This window comes from Bacillus rossius, chromosome 18 (genome assembly GCF_032445375.1).
Source record: "Bacillus rossius redtenbacheri isolate Brsri chromosome 18, Brsri_v3, whole genome shotgun sequence".
In the NCBI taxonomy this organism is placed as follows: domain Eukaryota; kingdom Metazoa; phylum Arthropoda; class Insecta; order Phasmatodea; family Bacillidae; genus Bacillus; species Bacillus rossius.
The window spans coordinates 8,363,249-8,384,323 of NC_086345.1; the positions used below are offsets into that span (position 1 = coordinate 8,363,249).

General features: G+C 41.4%; 1 protein-coding gene across 2 annotated transcripts in view; it reads left to right on the forward strand.

The window, feature by feature from the left end:
- Positions 1–21,075, forward strand: part of LOC134541326 (proton-coupled amino acid transporter-like protein pathetic) — a 152,724-nt gene that overhangs the window by 48,693 nt on the left and 82,956 nt on the right. For both annotated transcript variants that reach the window (XM_063384735.1, XM_063384734.1), the window contains exon 2: positions 19,101–19,198. In XM_063384735.1, coding sequence (XP_063240805.1) covers positions 19,187–19,198 — 12 coding nt within the window. In that variant the 5' untranslated portion in view covers positions 19,101–19,186. The remainder of the gene's footprint in view (positions 1–19,100; positions 19,199–21,075) is intronic.

The window sequence follows — 21,075 nt, forward strand, 5'->3', positions numbered from 1 at the left end:
AAAAAAAAAAGCTTTTATTGGAGCCGTTTCATTATACAGTTTAAAATAGCGGTCTGCTAGACAAATTATCCAACAGTCGACGTAGCTGCTCCGGCAGCGAATTCTAGCGGTGGGTACGGAAACTACGTGAGATTCGCGTCTAGAAATGTGGTTGGAACACAATTTGCGTGTATTTAACAAGCTCGGTATTATTTTTTTAAAGTATTCTACGTTAAATTTAGTGTCTTGAGTTTTGTGTTATTAGTGTAATTGCAACATGAGAACTCATGAATTTGTTCGTTACCGAGGTCAGGTGTATACCTATCAATGGCGAGTTCTGTTAGTAGATCATAATTCAGTCTTGATTCGATTCATATTGTTACGAACGTTAGCAAGGCCGCGTCACGCGCAGGTGCACGCCGTAACACGAGATGTGCCGCGCGCACCTGTGTATGCCCGAGGACGTAAGGGCGAGGAGCAGTGGAGTTCAGAGAGAGAGAGAGAGTTCAGGCGGGAGTTTTCCTGCGGCGGAGTTCCGCGCGAAGTTCCGAGCAAGGCGTCGAGCGGATCCTCGGCGAAGGGAAGTGCGTCGGCGGCGGCGGAGTGCGGCGACGGAGTCCCGCGGCGGAGACCCACGAGGGGTGCTGCAGCGAGAGTTGTGCCAGAGGTGCGGTGTGTGAAAACGAGTGACTGGGGAGGAAACATTATTTAAGTGCAATTTATTATTTGGTAATTTTATAAGATTAATTGTAAGTGACATAAGTAGTGGCCATCAATAAAACTGTGTGTGTGGTAGTAAAATCTTTAATTGGGCTATCCTTTACGAAGCCGCGGTAAATCGTAACAATATATATATCTGGATTTTACTGGATTTTCATTCAAGCAATTCTCACCTGACCACCGACGTATGGATTCTAGATCGGAATTTATGCCCCTTTTATCAACGTGGAGCTGGTTCGCATGGAACTGACGAGTATGTGTGCTGGTCGTCAGCGTATGAGATAGTTAGTCAGCCCTGTCGGCGAGTCAGTGAAGAGCAGAGGACCAGAGTGCACCCGACTGCACTCGACTGCACTCACAGCGGTCTGATACGACCGCAGCCCTTGCGTCTAAGTAACACCTGCTGCATCCAAAATAATGTTGTGATTATTAGAGACCCGGAAATTTCGCGGATTCTTCTGGTCTCAGGATAGAATTCAAAGTTATAGGCGTGATCGACCCATGTTTTCTTTCCCATTGGTTGATTTCTTAGCGAGAACATTTTTATCCCTGTTATTTTGGCACTTCCTGATTCGCTTACTTCTCTCCTAAGCTGGGCATCATTGGCTCACGGTCGTATACGGGCGTGTCCAAACAACAGCGTTCCAATCATGAACACAGTGCGACAGTGTGGAGGTTTGCATTCTAGCTTGCGACTAAATGAATCCGCGAAATTTCCGGGTCTCTAGTGATTATCTGTGTTGAGTGTTTTACTTGAATCTAGCAATACGTAGCAAGATTCAGGGGGCGCAAAACTGTAGGGTTCGCAAAGCGCGTCCTGCGGAAAATCGTGTGTATGTTGGGGGGGGGGGGGGGTATAGAATTTTGCGCGTGGATTTTTACCGACACAAGCTATTTTAGGACAGGGTGTTTGTATATCGTATACATTCCAAATTGGGGCCCATATGCATGCGATAAGCGGAATACACAGAAGTTTTTTTTCCTCTCCATAAAACACAGCTTTGGTGTATGCGTTTATCAACCCCGTGCCACAGTCACAATTTTGCAATATTGCAGAGAAGCTCCCGCAGTGAGGGGCCTTAATACCAAGGAGGGTGGCTGCTGCCCCCCACCATCTATGACAATGGCCAGATTTGTAAAATCTGTAGTGTTCATTAGGGCAGTGCATTTACTATGGCAGCTACGAAAACCCACTGCATGAGAATGGTTAAAATTTGAGACACGTTACTTGACGCAGATTTTAAATAGAACCGTAGATGGCCTACTAAGGCACACATAAGGTGTGCAGAGCTTCAAGATAATTAACGCGATTTCAAGACTACTATAGATATCAGAGTGGGGTTGTTTAGTAAAATCATTAAGAGTTCTCTGAGGGCCCATAAGTAGTTTGGTTTCCGGATTAAGTTTTTAAACTGTGTTTTTAGAAGAGTTTAAAATGGCTTCAGGCGTGTTTTCAGGGTAAGTCTTAGGCATAAAAACAACTGGACAGATTCTTGAAAGCACTTATGAGAGACTTGCATTACACCTTTATCTTCATTTCTCCGCCATATAATGTCACGGTCACCGCTCATGTGCACTGGGAGAAGACTGCGCGCCAGTCCAGAGGAGATACCGCGCTAGAAGCACCGCCTCACTGACACATATACCATTGACGAGGCGGCCCCCCTCCCCCCTTCTGAACGCCCTTGACTCCAGCCAGGCGCCATATGGCGTGACGTTATCTGTGTTTACTCACGTCTCTCTCTCTCACTCTCTCTCTCTCACATCCCATTCCCCCCTTTGTCCCTCTGTTTATTCCTCCAATTCGCAACTTGGCAATTCTCCCAGTTAGGGCACAGCGTGGTCGACCTGCTGACTTTGGGATGTCTCCCACCCCCCCCCCCCTCCCCAGCTCAATCTTGCATGGTTGCCAACTGTTGCACGGCCACTCGACCGCTGCGTGCATAAGGAGCTGTCATTAGAACACACAGCACAGTGTTCTACTATGATGCAACACCTCTGCTGCCGGGGAAAGTTGCTAACGAGCAGAAACAGATGCAGGTATTTTACTTCGCCCTTCCTCACTTCTGGACGCAGAGACCTTTGAATATATACACTGTATAGAAGTCGCGAGTGGATAGGATTTACTCTACGTTTTTCAGGAGCGTATGATGAGCAGCTTGGGAACTTCACCGCTGCAGGGCGCTGCCGTAACGCCCTGTATCGTCTTAGTTATTTAGACGTTAGAGCGCAGCACTGTCGCCCGCTGTCATTCCCCGCACCCCCCACCTATCATTCACTGCAGCTCAAGGTCGTTCAACGGGAGGGGGAAGGGGTGTTTGAAGAGTTCGACACTTGTCCGGTAGGGAACACCACAAGTCGTTGCCCTAGAGATGGTGGCGATTGCGGCGGTGAATTAACCAACTACCTCAAACCGTATTAGAAATTTTAACCTGGGCTGGCGACTTCTATACAGTATATATATATATATATATATATATATATATATATATATATATATTCAAAGAAGAGACCCCAGTGCAGTTGCAGCTTACCTGCGGCGACATGTTGCTGACAGTTGGAGTATCAACCTTGGCACTAGTTCCACCCCATCGGCAGGATCCTATACCTTCGAATGCGTGAAACAGAGTCAGGTTAGATGGTGTTAAATTTAGCGAGTAGAGACCGGAAAAATTCGCGGTTTCATTTCGTGATAGTCTAGAATCCAAAAAACGTTTGCCTCTATACTGCATCAGTGATTGGGCCACAGTTTATCTGTATGACACTCGGCCAATGAAAAACCTTCAACAAAAGTTAACAGGTGTCACGAGTCAGTAGCCAATGAGCAAATGTAATTTCCCCCCGTGCGTAGAGTATCATTGATTTTATCCTACAGGTAATTGAAATCGCGAATTTTTCAGGTCTCTAGTAGTGAGGTATTTTATTTTTGAAGTTATACTTCTTTAGACGCTTTATGAAAAAAAAATGACGTGAATGAATTTCTACAATGCGCGCGCAGCATACAGCAAAAATTGAGTGGTTAAAAAAAGTCTACATACAAATAAAAATTATAAATCTGCTTTTAAATCATATACTTTAGCGATTCATATTGACTTCTGGTCTATATAATTAAAAGAAAATATTAGTGATGCAAATTATGATTATAAACATTTTAAAAGTGTATTTATATAAGTGAAGTTATGTTCCGTATGTATAATTTATTTGCATTTTAAATTTTAAATCATTATTTACCGAATTTTATCTGATTTTATTAACTTGATTAAATTTATACATTACCAGCCGCATTTTTAATATCACTAAATAAAATAAATTATTTTTGTTTATTATGCCAAGTAAGTATAACTTATAATGTGCGTACATAAGTACATGCAACCATTTTTTGTTGCTATATTATACGTCTACAGGTCATGAAAATGTAAAGAAACTACTGTATGTCGCGAAAGTCAGGAAGAAGTAACGAAATAGTCAGCAAGCAGCCTTTTGCTAGCTGGCGTTTTGTTTTCTTACGCCCTACTGCAGTACGCGTTTACAGATCAAAGATAAGTAGTTCGATAATGTCTACTAGACTCACTTGGAAAAAATGTTTATGAAAAATATTTTTAGATTCCAATACAAAAAAAAATAGGGACGTTCAGGCCAATAGTTACTGAATTTCGTATTAGGTTTAGTTTTGTTGATTGTGTATAAAATGACCATGCAGAGAAAAAAAACCTTTTCTGTACTTTTACAAAAATTCCATTGGAAACCAATTGCCAAAAATAGTTTGTAATACTACAAGAAGATAGTTTAACTTTGTTCAACATATGAATACGTTTATCGAGATTTGGTGCGTTACTTTATATTTCAACTGATGTTTGATTCAAACATATATTATATATTTAAACCACGGAAAAGATTATCCGATATTCAACAAATTGACTTTTGTTTTGTTTCACCGTGTTTATTAATTTGCGCGGTAGTATAGGATAGCTGTACAGGGAACAGTCTTCGAATAAATTAAGTATTGGAGGTTTGGGACAACCCGAAAGCATGAATTTCCGGGTAAGAATGTGAACCAAGTATTTGCGAACACTAATTTGTTGTGATGCAATTATTTTCATGTAAAATGTACATTAAAAATATCTGTAAGTTTACATTAATATTTCGGTACATTGTGCGATGTAAAAAAAAATGTTGTATGAGTAGTATAGTTTGGTATGTTCTGGTACAGGTTCCAGGTTGTTGATTCACCGCATGTCCATCATGACGCGGTATCTGGCTGTCTCGCTGCTGTGGTGCTAGTATATATAACTGGTTTGTTTGTTCACGTGGTCCACTCAGACTAACGACAGCTTCGATAACAAGCCTGCCAACGAAACGCGTTGCGTAACTGCTTAATTGGAGAGAGAGAGGCTGGAATGTGTGCCATGTTCCCATTGGAACATGGGTGGTCTCGTCACGCCGGAAGGGCACAATAACAGCATTACACAATTCAAATGACCCAATCACACACTGTCGGATCGGAAGGTATAACGTGGGAGCAGCCAATGGACAATAGGCGTGTATAATTCGCGAAAATATTCCGAAACTTATCTGAAAGTCCAAACATTTTGCCATCGTCTGTGTAGTGCGAAATCAAATGAGTCCCGATTGGCTCGGTCAGACAAGGCAAAGACTTCTCTCGCAGACGGCCGCCAATCACAGGAAAGAATCCGCTGGTGCGGGAATACCATGTTGCAGTCTTAACAGGCGTTCAGAATATTTTTTTCTCGCGAAAAATTGCCGGCCCCTACCAACAGGCACGACTTATTTGCGTACAAGTGTGTGAAGTTCATACTGTCGCGGGAATGTTTAATATTTTTGAATACTGTACTGAAGGTATTGCATTAATATTTTTATTTCAAGAATGTTTTTATTACATTTTTTTATATTTTCATATTTTTCATACTATCTAAAGTCTAGTTATATAATGCATTTATAAAGAGGAGTGTTAAGAATATATGTATTTGAGGCGGTAGCCTCCACGTGGCTCCCTGCGGAGAAATGGTCATCGACATTTTAAAGATTTCCAGGCTAATTACCGCTTCCTGTTGGGGATGGTATTCCCTTCAGGTTACCATCCCCAAGGGGACTTCAAAAAAGAGACTTCCTAGCTCAAAAGTTAAAGACAAAGTAGGAGGGGAAAAAAGAATATAATTATAAACATAAAAGATTCCTTTTTTTTGTACCCCCGGTAAGGCTGCGGGTAAGAGGGGTTATGTCGCGGGGAACTGACTCCAGGTTGTTGAAGTGTCGGAGCTGTTGCCGGGCTCTGAGATACCCGAGACATGACCCGGCAGGTTCGCGTGAAGGGAGCAAGGATTAGAATACACAGCCTCTGCCTCCTCTTGACACCGATGGGTGGTCGCAAGACCAGCTAGAGAGACCTCTGTCGGGAACACCCCTGCCTCAGGCATCCGCAACTGCCCGGCCGGGGTGTGCCAGGAATAGTGAACGGGCTGAATCTGCGGGCAACAGCATGTGTGATTGAGACCTTCCTGTTTGGTGATGCCCCAAAAAATGGTCGGTCACACGTGAGAGACATGGCCAATGGAATGGCGCCTACATCTCCGCCGTTGGAGCCGGCGCACCAGCGCCCTCTGGGCTGTCTGGCCTGAAAAGTAACTCCATTCAAGTATCTCTTTGCGAATCAAGTAACTCTGGACGGCACACCCATCGGGAGAGGTTCCGAGATCTTTCTCGAGGCAGTCTCGCTTTTGGCAACGTCCTGGTGGAACTCGGTAGATACCACAGAAGTATGCACAGCAGTAGTACGGGGTATGGTCCCGAATTTGGAAAAGGATCCCCCGCTGAGGTTTTCCTCTTCGGCCCGGGACCACGTTTTGAGTCGGCCTCGTACTTGGCAGTGGTGACCTTATCGCTCAGGGCAGACCCGGAGAAGGGTTCCCTATCGACCACGTTCCAAACATACATGGCTTCATCTGCGGACGCAACTGAAATGAGCATCATAATTTGGTTTTCCGAGAGATGGGTCAGCCGGTGTTGTCGGCAGTGCAATAATTATTCGGTAATTTTTTTTTAAGGCTTTGTTTAATGCAATAGTTTGTGAATTCTTTCAGTCCCATCGTGCACGCGTCGAGCGGCGATACAGCTCCGGTTACTAGCCTGGTGAGCTGGGAGAGGTTGGACAGGTCTCGACCGGACCACTCGTATTCTGAGTGGGGGGGGGGGGGGGGCTACCATTTGTCCGATTGCCCACTTCTCCGAATGACCACTTGTCCGAGCTCACTCGGACAAGTGGTCCTTCGAACAAAAGGAGCTCGGACAAGTGGTCCTTCGAACAAAAGGAGCTCGGACAAGTGGTCCTTCGAACAAAAGGAGCTCGGACAAGTGGTCCTTCGAACAAAAGGAGCTCGGACAAGTGGTCCTTCGAACAAAAGGAGCTCGGACAAGTGGTCATTCGAACAAAAGGAGTTCGGACAAGTGGTCATTCGGAGAAGTGGACACTCGGACAAATGGTATACACCCGTCAGACGCCAGCAGTGCTGGTCCAAGGGCTTTGGGACTCGGTTGTCTGGTCGGTCAGTCCCCCGACTGCGTGCACGGCGTGTCTGTATCCTCGCCCACGGGGGCCCCGGGGATGGAGAGCGCCGGGTTAACAAAGCAATTACGTAATTAAAATAGGCTAATTATAAATGAAAGGACAATGTAACCCCAGTAAGGCCACGGCTAAGAGGGGTGAAGTTATTATCCCTGTCGCCGGAGACTAGCGCGAATTGTGAGGGTGTCCAGGAAAGCGGTTCCCAAAGTGTGTGCTCTAGAAGATTTTGGGCTCAGCCCTGTGGTATTACAGAGGAATATGCGTCCAGATATAAAAATTAAAATAGTTACTGTATTATTTATCTTATTTAATCGATTTATTTTTATGTGGCCAAGTTAAGGCGTGCCGCTTTGTCTACCACTTAACTACGAACATGTTATACAATTAAATGTAAAGTTACAACGAAAAATTGCATACGTTTGGCAAAAAAATTAATAAAATTCACTGGAAACTAAAAAAAAAAAAAAACATATTCATCGTTAAATCTAAGATTAAATTTTTTTAACCTATAACAAACGTTTTAAATAATCACACACACACTTTTACTATTTCATTAAGGATATACTGCACTTTTTGTGCATTATTAAGTTTTTAGCTAATTATGTGTTATTTGAACGACTCCACATGTGTGCTTAATTTTTTACTTTTTTTTCTGTAATATTTGACTTTATTATTATAGCATATTTCTCAGAAATTTGTATATGGCGCACCTGCAAGTATTTGTAGGACAAAAAAGGTTTTGAGAACCATTACTCTAGTAATAGGCAATAGCTGCCTTGACGCAATTGGGTCTAGGTCAGCAGTGAATGAATATTCCGTTGGGAACAGGAACCTTTTCCTTTGTATGGAAGCAACTGAATGTGTGTTGTGAGTGGCCTGTGCTTCGCACGTTTTGCAACGCGGAAAAGAGACGTTATTTGCATACGTACGTGCGCGACCTTGGGAGACTTTGTCGTGCTCGCCTCGACAGCTGACGGTTGGGACTTGCGCCTTTACAAACATTGTCGGTGTTGGTTCGTTTGTTCAGCTTCACGCTGGCGGCATCTGGCTCTGCGGGCACGTGCTGTATATAAGTATAACGTTGCAAAGTATTCCTGGGCTATCTCGATTAGGAGCAGGGCCGGTGCAAGGTAAATTGGCGCCCTAGGCGAAAAACCTTAATGCCCCCCCCCCGGACACCCCAAAAATTTTTCCTTGCCTCAAAATACATCAAGTAAGCCTAAGATTTTGTCAACAATCAAATGTAAGCAGGCTTGTGTTTTTTTTTTTTAACTTTTTTACTTATTACAAATCATAAACAGGTCACCGTGGACTTTAAATAATTACTTATATCAATATAAACATTCCAAACTGTTACAAAAATCCATTTTCATCTAGTTTAAATAATCGTTAAACATATTATATGAGCTGTTGTGTGTCGTGCTGCGCCGCCCCCAGCTACTTGGCGCCCAGGGCGGTTGCCTAGTTCGCCTATATGGACGCGCCGGCCCTGATTAGGAGGGTAGTTTCACACATCATTTTGTTGTCTAACGTGTCCCTCCCTGTGATTTAAGGTGATTTAATTACTTACCTTTTTAAATAGTTTATGAATGGTTTCTATGTATCTAAATACTATGTATATAATGGTTTAAAACAATTAAAGGCTGATTAGTATTTAAATCCCAGAATGACTAAAAACTAGGGGAAGGCATTCTTCGCGAATAAATTTGAACGCCTGTTAGACTGCAACAAGGTATACCCGCACCAGCGGTTTCGTCCTTGTGATTGGCGGTCGTCTGCGAGAGAAGTCGTTGCTTTTTTTTTTTTTTTTTTTTACTGAGCCACTCTTGCTTTCACAATGAATTGCTCTGATTGGTGTTGTATCAATTGACATGTACCTGAAAGAAATTCACCCAATAACGAAACACAGACGGTGCTACAGTGTTTTAACTTATAACTAGTCTCGGAATATTTTCGCGAAATGTGCATGGCCCTACTAAAAGAATGTAATCGTGTGTTATACAATTTTGAATTTAATATTTGACCTTTAGCCGCAAAACTATTTATTTTGATGTTATCGTTCGTAAATGACAAAAATTTTGGTTTTCTCACAATCATGGAAACCTTTGTTTTTCACAGTTTTGAGAAAACTACATTTTTTAGACACTTATATTCGAAATCATAAACGTAAAGTGGTTTAGAACTGTCTCACACACACTGTCAATGCAAACTGCAAATTCATATTTAAAGGTCTTAAAACCATTAAATATACACTTATCTAATTGATAAAACTATGTATAAGCAGTTTATTAAAGTAATTCAAAGAACGTAACTAATGTTGTGCTATAAATTAAATTTAAATGATAAGCAAAAACACAAAAATGTAGGTAGTCTAGGAAATTATCTCCTTTAAGGCAAAATAATTGTATAAAAATTGCCGCCGTCATGTTTTCATTAGATACGATTTACTACGGGCACATGTATTATCTGCACTGTAACACTACTTCTCATATTCAAACAAACCATTTGTTCTGACAAAGAAAGTTAGTTGTTCGCGACGTTTAGCAACTTTAATTTCACTGCCGGCTCTGATAAGCGATAAGAACCCATTCAACTTCTGAATTGATTGATTAGCGCGTAGTCACTGATTGATTGCTATTCTTTTGAAAATAATTATGACATTGGCAAATCAAATTCAGTTCTTCCATCTAGAACAGTAAGAATAAAAGATTCGCGATAAGTCTTCGAAACTTGCTTTATTATGACACTCACAGCTTTCAGATGCGTTTAATTATTAGACACCTTGAATATTCGCGTAATTATTGATAGAGAGGCATTATACACTTGAACTGCATTCTCATTGGGTCTCAGGTAGTTATGACACGCTCCAATGGAAACGTTACCTATGACAACACTAGCCAATATCCTGCGGCTTCGCTCGTGGCAACTCCAGGGTATTTTGCTGATATTGTACCACTGTAAGACAATTTTTGTGAATGATTCCAATATTCGAAACATCTAAACCCCGAAATGTGCCATTCTGTAGTTTTGATTCATGTCGTTTGTGCTGTTTTGAGAAAGAATCTACAAAAACCAGAATTCATAATTTCATAAATATTTAGCTGGTTCTGACATACATTGAAACCCCGTACATTTGAATGGAAAAATCACAGTATATTACATTTACAGCTTACCAGTTTCAATATCTGTATTCCCGGCGCTAGGTAATTCATAGCCGTATGCAAACACACACTTGCTGTGAAGTCGGTAATAAATTACCATTAACAACGTACTGAAACCTGCTGTTTCACTACAGCGATAGCAGGTGTATGGGAAAAGCAGCAACTTGCCATCCTTATATTTCACAATAGCTGTTCATTTCGATATCTCTTAAAACACGTTCCTACTGCTTATTTTACAGCCTATCTCCTTCTAGATTAGTCAGAACATTTGCGGCAGAACATAGGATTTTATCAAAGTTTACGTAACTATACGATCAAATAAACCGAGTTATTAATTCTGTATTCTATTTATTATTATTATTATTATTTTTAGTACCCATACGAATTAGTTTCCACATTACTTATTCCTTTCTCTCCAGGTTATAAATAAACTTTCCTACACACTGTGCTCATTGATTGCCAGGTAGGCTACTTCACAAACAATCTTGAACGACTGTAGCAAGGTATGCCAACGCTAGTGGTTTCTTTTTAATAATTAGTGACCGTCTGCAAAAGTAGCTAGTTACTTTTCCCGTCTGCATGAGTAGCTAGTGACGTTTGGCCGTCTGCAAGATTAATTAGGGCCTTTTGGCCATCTGCATGAGTAGCTAGTGCTTTTTAGCCATCTGCAAGAGTAGCTAGCTCCTTTAGGCTGTCGGCATGAGTAGCTAGTGCCTTTAGGCCATCTGCATGAGTAGCTAGTGCCTTTAGGCTTTCGGCATGAGTAGCTAGTGCCTTTTGGCCGTCTGCGATAGTAGCTAGTGCCTTTTAGTCATCTGCAAGAGTAGCTAGTGCCTTTAGGCCATCTGCATGAGTAGCTAGTGCCTTTAGGCTGTCGGCATGAGTAGCTAGTGCCTTTTGGCCGTATGCGAGAGTAGCTAGTGCTTTTTGGCTGTCTGCGAGATTAGCTAGTGACTTTTGGCCGTATCTAGTTCCCTTTCCCGTCTGAAAGAGTAACTAGTGCTTTTGGCCGTCTTGCAAGAGTAGTTAGTGCCTTTTGGCCGTCTTGCATGAGTAGCTAGTGCCTTTAGGCTATCTGCTTGAGTAGCTAGCTACTTTAGGCTGTCTGCATGAGTAGCTAGTGCCTTTATGCCATCTGCATGAGTAGCTAGTTCCTTTTGGCCGTCTGCGATAGTAGCTAGTGCCTTTTAGTCATCTGCAAGAGTAGCTAGTGCCTTTATGCCATCTGCATGAGTAGCTAGTGCCTTTTGGCCGTCTGCGATAGTAGCTAGTGCCTTTTAGTCATCTGCAAGAGTAGCTAGTGCCTTTAGGCCATCTGCATGAGTAGCTAGTGCCTTTTGGCCGTATGCAAGAGTAGCTAGTGCTTTTTGGCTGTCTGCGAGATTAGCTAGTGACTTTTGGCCGTATCTAGTTCCCTTTCCCGTCTGAAAGAGTAACTAGTGCCTTTTGGCCGTCTTGCAAGAGTAGTTAGTGCCTTTTGGCCGTCTTGCATGAGTAGCTAGTGCTTTTTAGCCATCTGCAAGAGTAGCTAGCTCCTTTAGGCTGTCTGCATGAGTAGCTAATGCCTTTAGGCCATCTGCAAGAGTAGCTAATGCCTTTAGGCTGTCTGCATGAGTAGCTAGTGCCTTTTGGCCGTCTGCGAGAGTAGCTAGTGCCTTTTGGCCGTATGCGAGAGTAGCTAGTGCTTTTTGGCTGTCTGCGAGATTAGCTAGTGACTTTTGGCCGTATCTAGTTCCCTTTCCCGTCTGAAAGAGTAACTAGTGCCTTTTGGCCGTCTTGCAAGAGTAGTTAGTGCCTTTTGGCCGTCTTGCATGAGTAGCTAGTGCTTTTTAGCCATCTGCAAGAGTAGCTAGCTCCTTTAGGCTGTCTGCATGAGTAGCTAATGCCTTTAGGCTGTCTGCATGAGTAGCTAGTGCCTTTTGGCCGTCTGCGAGAGTAGCTAGTGACTTTTGGCCGTATCTAGTTCCCTTTCCCGTCTGAAAGAGTAACTAGTGCCTTTTGGCCGTCTTGCAAGAGTAGTTAGTGCCTTTTGGCCGTCTTGCATGAGTAGCTAGTGCTTTTTAGCCATCTGCAAGAGTAGCTAGCTCCTTTAGGCTGTCTGCATGAGTAGCTAATGCCTTTAGGCCATCTGCATTAGTAGTTAGTGCCTTTTGGCCGTCTGCAAGAGTAGTTAGCTCCTTTAGGCTGTCTGCATGAGTAGCTACTGCCTTTTGGCCTTCTGCAAGAGTAGCTAGTGCCTTTTTGCCGGCTGTATTCGTACGCCTCTGCTTCTGCACATAATTGCTGTTATTTGTGTGCTGACAGTAGACATGTACCTGGAACGGAAACACAGACCATGCTACAGTTTTTAAAAATACAACTTATATTCTTGACACTGCTGATAGGAAATATAAATAGTCTTTTCATCCATTTGGCTCGATTCCATTTGATTCAGCTGTAGTCTTTTTTTTCGTTCAGAAAGCTGTTGGTAATCTTTATAAACACACGATTGATAGTTGATTATGTCACCAGCAGTCCGCAGACGCGTTAGATTTCACACAGAGGTTCGTGTAAACAACTCTTACTTGCTATTGGCTGTCGCAAATTGAAATGCTAGGGTTCTTATCACATTTCTGGATTGATTTGCACCAATTGGCCAAGTGTTGTCAAGTCTCACACAACGAGGGGCGTGGGTAGTTATTTTTGGACGTGAACAAAGCCTAAGTCTATGTAGTAGGCGTCTGTTCAAAATTTGAAGTTCCTCTAGTTCATGGAGGTAGATATTAGTATATGGAGTGAGTGTATATCGCCTTAGTATGAATGACGACTAATACCAATACGTAGGGCCATGTAGATTTCGCGAAAAGATTTTGAGACCAGCTGAAAGTTAAAACACTGTAGCATCGTCTGTGTTTCATGATTGGGTGAGTTTCTCCCAGTCAGATATCGATTGTAACAACTCCAATCACAGTAATTCAGTGCGGAAACAAACGCGTCTTGAATGGCTCGTACCTAATAAGTAGAGACCCGGGAAATTTGCGGGTTCAATGTCCTCCAAGATAGACTCCAATATCCTCTGCACACTCGGGCAAATGCCAACTGTTCATTGGCTGCTGACTTGTGAGTCGTCACGACTGGGTGGCCTGTGATTCGACACTTCTATGAGTGAGGGTCTCTAATTGGCCCCCAGTCCTCCAGATTAACAGTGGACCAATGGCAGAAGCAGCACTAAGATATAATTATTTGAATTTTAGCATAGAATGAAATGAACCCGCGAATTTTTCAGGTCTCTACTAATACGGTTCGGGAGTGCTGATGTAAGTAGGGGAAGAAAGAGGATTCGTGATCACTTGAATGCACGTCAAGATGATCCAGACTAGTCAAGCCTCTTCTCCTCCTCTCACATACTCCCATACCCTTAACATGTACGAAATGTAGACATTTCTCACCCCCTCCCTACATTGGTAATTTAAATTGTCTTTAGAGACGATTAAATTCTCCCCCACCCTTTACCACAGTTGGTGATATCTTTGAATATATATACTGTATAGAAGTCGCGAGTGGATAGGATTTACTCTACGTTTTTCAGAAGCGTATGATGAGCAGCTTGGGAACTTCACCGCTGCAGTGCGCTGCCGTAACGCCCTGTATCGTCTTAGGTTGTTATTTACACGTTAGAGCGCAGCGCTGTCGCCCGCTGTCATTCCCCGCACCCCTCATCCATCATTCACTGCAGCTCAAGGTCGTTCATGGGAAGGGGGAAGGGGCGTTTGAAGAGTTCGACACTTGTCCGCTAGGGACCACCACAAGTCGATGCCCTAGAGATGGTGGCGATTGCGGCGGTGAATTAACCAACTACCTCAAAACCATATTATAAATTTTAACCTGGGCTGGCGACTTCTATACAGTATATATATATATATATATATATATATATATATATATATATATTCAAAGGTGATATAAAGGTCCAAGAGCTAGGATTTTAGATTTGAGCTAATCGATCATTAAAATAAAGTATAATTAAATAAGTTATACAATAAAAGCGAATATCTGTGATATTTTATTCAAATTCAATATCCATATTGGATATTGATTGCTAGGGCTTGCCAGTTAAGCTGGTAGGGTGTGCCACCTTAATTGGAACATAGCCAATGCGAGGTGCACGGGTGGTGTATTACTCACTCTGATAAGTTATTTCGCGAGAAAATCAGTTAACCAGCAATAAACGATGCAAAAGGACTATCGGAATAAATTTTTCAGAATATTCCCTCAGTAAGTAGCAGCAACAAAAAAATTAAAAAAAAAACACAATGGCGCGTGAAACCGAGTCCTTGAGAAATAACTGTAAAAAAAAATAGGCACAGTCCTTAAAATCGGACAGCAGTCTTAAGTGCTGTTATGTTACGTAAGGAAACTATATTTTCGTACATTTATTTAAGTTGTGAATTAATATACCACACTTACATTCACATAAAATAATTTGGTTTAGATCTTTCAGAAATAATGGCTGATGCTGTTTTAATTTACATAGTTTTTTTTTTAAATGTTAATGTTGGCAGGCTTTCACGGCCATCGTCTGAAGTAGCTTGGCATCTGGGTTGTAGTCGCGTCCGACGTTTCGGTCGACATCGCAGTCGCCATCATCAGGGAGCAGTTACCTACTGCCAACTGCTCCCTTGAGGATGGCGACTGCAATGTCGACCGAAACGTCGGTGGAATTAATTCGCCAATGACACGGCTACAACCCAGAAGCCAAGCTACATGTTAAAAAAAGAATGTATCAGTGAAGAAGTGTTACGTTCTGAGAGGAAGAGCGTCCCCCAAGGATTCCCCTGTGCATACGTCACGGATACCGCTCCAGCGAGCGCCGACCTTGACGACCCTCTGTGAAGGTCAGCGCTGGGTGCAGAGTTCACCGGGTCGTAGCCGCCGCCCGCCAGATAAAGCCAGCCTGCCCTCTTCCTCGTCACGAATGGTCACAGACGGACAAATAAACCGAAACGCACCAACAATAGCGGTTCGTTACCGAGACGTTGTCTTCCCGAGGTTTCGGTCGACATTGCAATCGCCATCATCCCTGATGATGCAGAACGCTTAGTCTACTCCAGGGCGAGAAACTCCGATAGATTGACTGCAGAAAATGCGTGCTATCCCTAGAATTTCCCTGCGAGGATGTCGAGTTGCGATATACAACTGTAATCAGGATGACAGTGCTATATACACTCTCATTGAGAAGGTCCTTTCCTCATCCTTTCTCAATCCTTATCCTTCCCAAAATTCCTGTTACGTAAATGTGGAACGCTTCACGTAATAATTAATCCGTAACTCCCATCCTTTCCTGCTTCACAGCATTAATTTCGTACAGTGTGCAAGACTGGTCGATATCACTTGTTCGTCAATAACCTTATACCATTAAGTCTCACTGTATATATTGATAACGTTAAAATCTTTGAATGGCTTCTAAAATCGAGATTTGACTATCAATACAGCTGTACACATTCATAATTTGGAAAATAATTGCAGTAACTTATAGTTATCACGGAATTAATAGAAGATTTGAACAAATAGCAGTTTTAAAAAATTAAAAAAATACGTTTTAATAAATAAACCAAACTAAAAACTAGAAAATAAATAAAAGTTGAAAAAAAACTTAAGAAAACACACTTTTATAGAAAATCCAACTAAAAAATAGAAAGTAAATTTTAATAAATTTGAATGAAAAATAGTGTAAAATAAAAAAATATGTTATTTAAAAAAACGTGGGGTGCTTTTTAAGATATTATCAAAATGATAATCCTTCTACTCATATCCGTCAATAAAATAATTATAACTATTGACACCATGCACCCCACGCTTTTTTTTTAAATAACATACATTTTTTTTATTTTACACTATTTTTAATTCAAATTTATTAAAATTTATTCTCTATCTTTTAGTTGGATTTTCTATAAAAGCGTGTTTTTTTTAGTTTTTTTTAAACTATTATTTATTTTACTCCTATGATGTGTGTAATTTTTCGGATTACATGCGGCTATTTACAATATGACAGTGTAGTCATCAATGCCTAGCAACATTCCTGGTGTTCACACACAGTGTCGGTGTTAATTTGCACACTGAGAGTGGTCACGTGTAATTTTGGTTGTACTGTGCGGTGACGCAGAAGATTATCGTCTCACTGTCACCACTCATTAAAAACATTGTTATAGTATGTGGCTTTTTGTGAAATGTGGCGAGTAAGGTCTTCAAAATGTGACGTTGATCGTGAACAACCGATACTAACATTTCTGGTATAAATACCCAGTGTAGATGAAAAAGTTACACTTAGATAGCTTGTCAACTGTAATATTTTCCTACGTGTAAGTAAAATTACCCGAAATATATTTGTTATTAGTCACAGGAAAATAAATGTTAACATACACTATCATTGTAAGTTTATATTGCACCATAACTGCATGTTTTTTTTCACAAGACATGTGTTTTTTTACAACATTGTTGTGTAATTTCACAAGCGCATGTAAATTTTTAATTTCTTAGCAACGTCCACTGTAGAAATACACAATGTCGGTTTGGATTTACACATGGATATTTTGACTATTCTAAGTTTTGCCTACATTTGAGTAAAATCACTCCACATGTGTGTGTTATTTTTCGTAGAAAGTCAATGTCAAAAAACTCTTTCAGCGTAGTTGTATATTTTACCACAAATATATGTTTTTTTACAAGGGGTCATGTATTTTTACTTTTACGTTGTACGTGTATTTAAACATATTACATTGATTATTTTACTACATTAAAGTGTAATTAACATAAACTTCCAGTTTCTTTCATACTGACCTACATTCACGGTAATAATACACAGCGTCAGTTTTAATTTACTCATGGATATTTGGCGATGCTAATGTTTTCAAACATTTGCGTGAAATCACCTCAAATGTTAGTGTTATTATTCACATAAAGTTGATGTTAAAAAACACCTTCAATGTAGGTGTATGTGTCACTATAAATAATATAGTTTAACAAGAAGTCACGTAACTGTACACTAACTTGGTTTTTGTAATTTTACTATTTTCTTGTGTCAATTTACTCGATTATGATGTAACTAAACACAAACAAATCTAATTACACAATATAAGCTAATATTCCTCGTAAAAATACATTGTTTGTGTTTTTTCCACAAGAAAAGTTTCTATTCGGTATGGAAGCGAACACAGAAGTAAGATTACTATAAACGTTTGAGTTTTTATTCACTTTATGTTAATGTTTAAATACAGTTAATCTGCTGATGTTTTTTTTGGCTTTAACTGTCGTGTTTTTTTCCCTGTAAGTGTGCGTGTTTTAATGCAAGTACACCACGTCTCTTATAAACACGCACATGTGTCGTTTGCAAACTCGATGTCGTTTCTCGCATACGCTCGAAGCGTGCCTTGCGAGTTGTCGTGTTCACGGTTTGTTCGTGAGTTCAGATCGTCACGACGAGGTTCATTGCGTCAGTCGTCACGACGAGGTTCATTGCGTCAGTCGTCACGACGAGGTTCATTGCGTCAGTCGTCACGACGAGGTTCATTGCGTCAGTCTTCCCGCGCACAGGGAGAACTCAGGGAATTTAAAAGCGGGTCTCCGAACCCCGGAAAAAAACTAGGAAATTCACAAAATCTCAGGTACCAGACACTGGATTAGTAAGTAGCTTGGCTTCCGGGTTGTAGCCGTGTCCTTGGCGAATAATTCACCAACGTTTCGGTCGACATTGCAGTCGCCATCATCAGGGAGCAGTTACCTACTCTACTACTGTAGGTACTGTACTACTGTAGGTAACTGCTCCCTGATGATGGCGACTGCAATGTCGACCGAAACGTTGGTGAATTATTCGCCAAGGACACGGCTACAACCCGGAAGCCAAGATACTTCAGACAATGGCCGTGAAAACCTGCGAACATTATTAACTAAATTAGTAAGTTCCAACACTATTGTGTGCCTTTAACGTCTTAAAACCAGTCTGTATACTGATCACAAAATTACTGAAAACATCAACGTGTTAAACGTCAGTGAAACAATCAATGAAGCAACTGTGTTTTGATTTGATTATCAGAAGCTCAAAACAATGTCAGTAGCCATGCACCTGTTCGAAAACAAACAATAAAATGTCGTTTAAAAACTTTGATCAAACATGTTTGTTTTGTATTACAGACTGCCAGCATTGGTTGCATGTCATGGATGGAAATGATAACAGTGCTAACTGTGTATAATGCGAGAAAAACAAGATTTTATGGTCAGTTTGGCATATTGTGTGGGGTTGCAATGAGTTTCGAGAAGTATTTTTAGTTTAATGTGTTTATGCTTTATTGCAAGATCGGACATGAGACAGGGGAAACCCGTTTTGGTTGGAGAAGTGTTATATAGTGTCGAAAGTGTTACTGTCCATTATCGTAAAAAAAAAATCAAAGAAAAGTTGAACTTTTTCTTTAAAAAAATGTGTTTGAATTACACAACAACACGTATTTCATGCCAGTTCTAGTAAAATAGTAACTGTTGCCCTTCGCAAAAAGAGAGCAATTTACTTTGCCGCTTTTAAGTATAACAAAGTCATTAATGTTTTTTTGAAAGATATAATTTGGTACGTTTGTAATTCAAAGAATTTAACGTTCTTTATATTGAATAATCATTTTTTTTTTATGTTCTAGGGGTTTGCCGATATTGGTCTCTACACATCGTGTTGGTCATAGTGGCCAACCTGATAATCCACTCCCAGTTGGCCAACCTCACCGTCATGAACAAAGTGGTATGTATCCCAGCGATATTTAACAGTCGATAAACCGTCCTCGCACTCTTATAAATTACTGTAAACTAACAGCATTTTTTTTTTCTTCAGCGAAGATTGCAACCCAAACGAATAGTTTATCTCGTGTTTCCAGATAGCTGGATGTTAGAAGTTACACCATATTACATATGTCGAGTTGTGTGTTCTGTTGTAAACAAATAGAGTGTTTCTTTAGACTGACAAATTTTTTAAAGCTTTCGTTTACAAAAAAAAAAACACAGAGAAAGGCATATTTCCGTTCCGCGCTATAGATTTTTTGTGAAAACGTCGGAATTAAATCGTAACAAGTGTAGTCGTATTAATATTTAATTTAACTATCTGTCTCTTTAATGCAGTGGCTACACAGAGTAGTACAGTGTGTACAGAATGGATTAATCACAAGTTTAAACGCACGTAGCTGGGGTCTGTGGCAGCTAAAGTAACACATGTACACCACGCAAGGCCTGGAATTCAAGTGTTTAGTGAAAGTCATATCGATGCTGGTGTTTTTTTTTTTGACTGTTTTTCCCCATGCTACTATGTATATTTGGTCGTGTGTTGTTGTTTGTCATGTATGCTGTGGTATCCCTTTGTGTATTTTTATTAGTGTCATGAACTGCTGGAAGAGACAACGACCGTCTGGTGTTGTGTGCCGCAAGAGGCAGGCGTCTCACAGGTACCACACCAAGAACTGCGTGAGAACGAAGTCGTTCAGCTGACGTAGCTCTTACAGTAGGCGCAGGATATCTAGAAGCTTGAGGCACGTAACAGATTTACAGTAGTGGGGGGTGCGACAAAGGAGGGAGGGAACAAGGTGGGGAGGCAACCGTAGAGTCTATATTGTAACTAAAAACATTAACTTCTTACGTGGCAACACAAGACAACCAACACCAAGAGCAGCACATCGTGTAGCGAATTCGGATGACTCTGAGCGCAAACAAAATCGGGCAGCCCAATCTGGCTGAATCCTGCACAGGAACTACAGAAAAAAAAGTTTATATTTTCTGGTCCGATAGTATGAGCCTAACCCCAGCGCTCTGCGCATGCGCAGCCACAAGGTTACCCCCTCCAAGCGCCTGCTTGCCCTGGCCGTAACGGTCACTCAGGCTTCTAGATATAATGCGCCTACTGTACACTCGCTCGGCGCTGGACCTTCTAGGCTTTTTGGATTCCTCTGTCTTGCGCTCTCTATCATTCCGAGCACGTTTACCAGTCACACGAGGCGACATTTTCAATTATTTTTTTTTTGTTATTTTCAGCTTAAGTAGCTTGGCTTCTGGGTTTGTAGCCGCGTCCTTGGCGAATAATTCACCGACGTTTCGGTCGACATTGCAGACGCCATCATCAGGAAGCAGTTACGGTACCTACTATTACAGTAGGTAACTCCTCCCTGATGATGGCGACTGCAATTTTGACCGAAACGTCGGTGAATTATTCGCCAAGGACACGGCTACATTAGGTAACTGCTCCCTGATAATGGCGACTGCAATGTCGACCGAAACATCGGTGAATTATTTTCCAAGGACACGGCTACAACCCAGAAGCCAAGCTGCTTCAGACAATGGCCGTGAAAAAGCCTGCGAACATTATTATTTTCAATTTAATACCGATTTTTCACTTTTGAATTCCGGCGAGTATTTTTTTTTTTATCGTCTTCGGGTCCTAGCAGCGCTCCGCTAGATATTCACGATGGCGCCCGAGTATAATGTCCCGGCTAAACGCGTTTCCACGCTGCACCAATGTATAACTGCATGCGAAGCTAACTCGTAGCAACTCACACGCATGCGCCTACACTGGTACGATGACGTCACAGGCGTGGCACTCACAGACATGATCTTATCCGTCGTGGGCTGAACCAT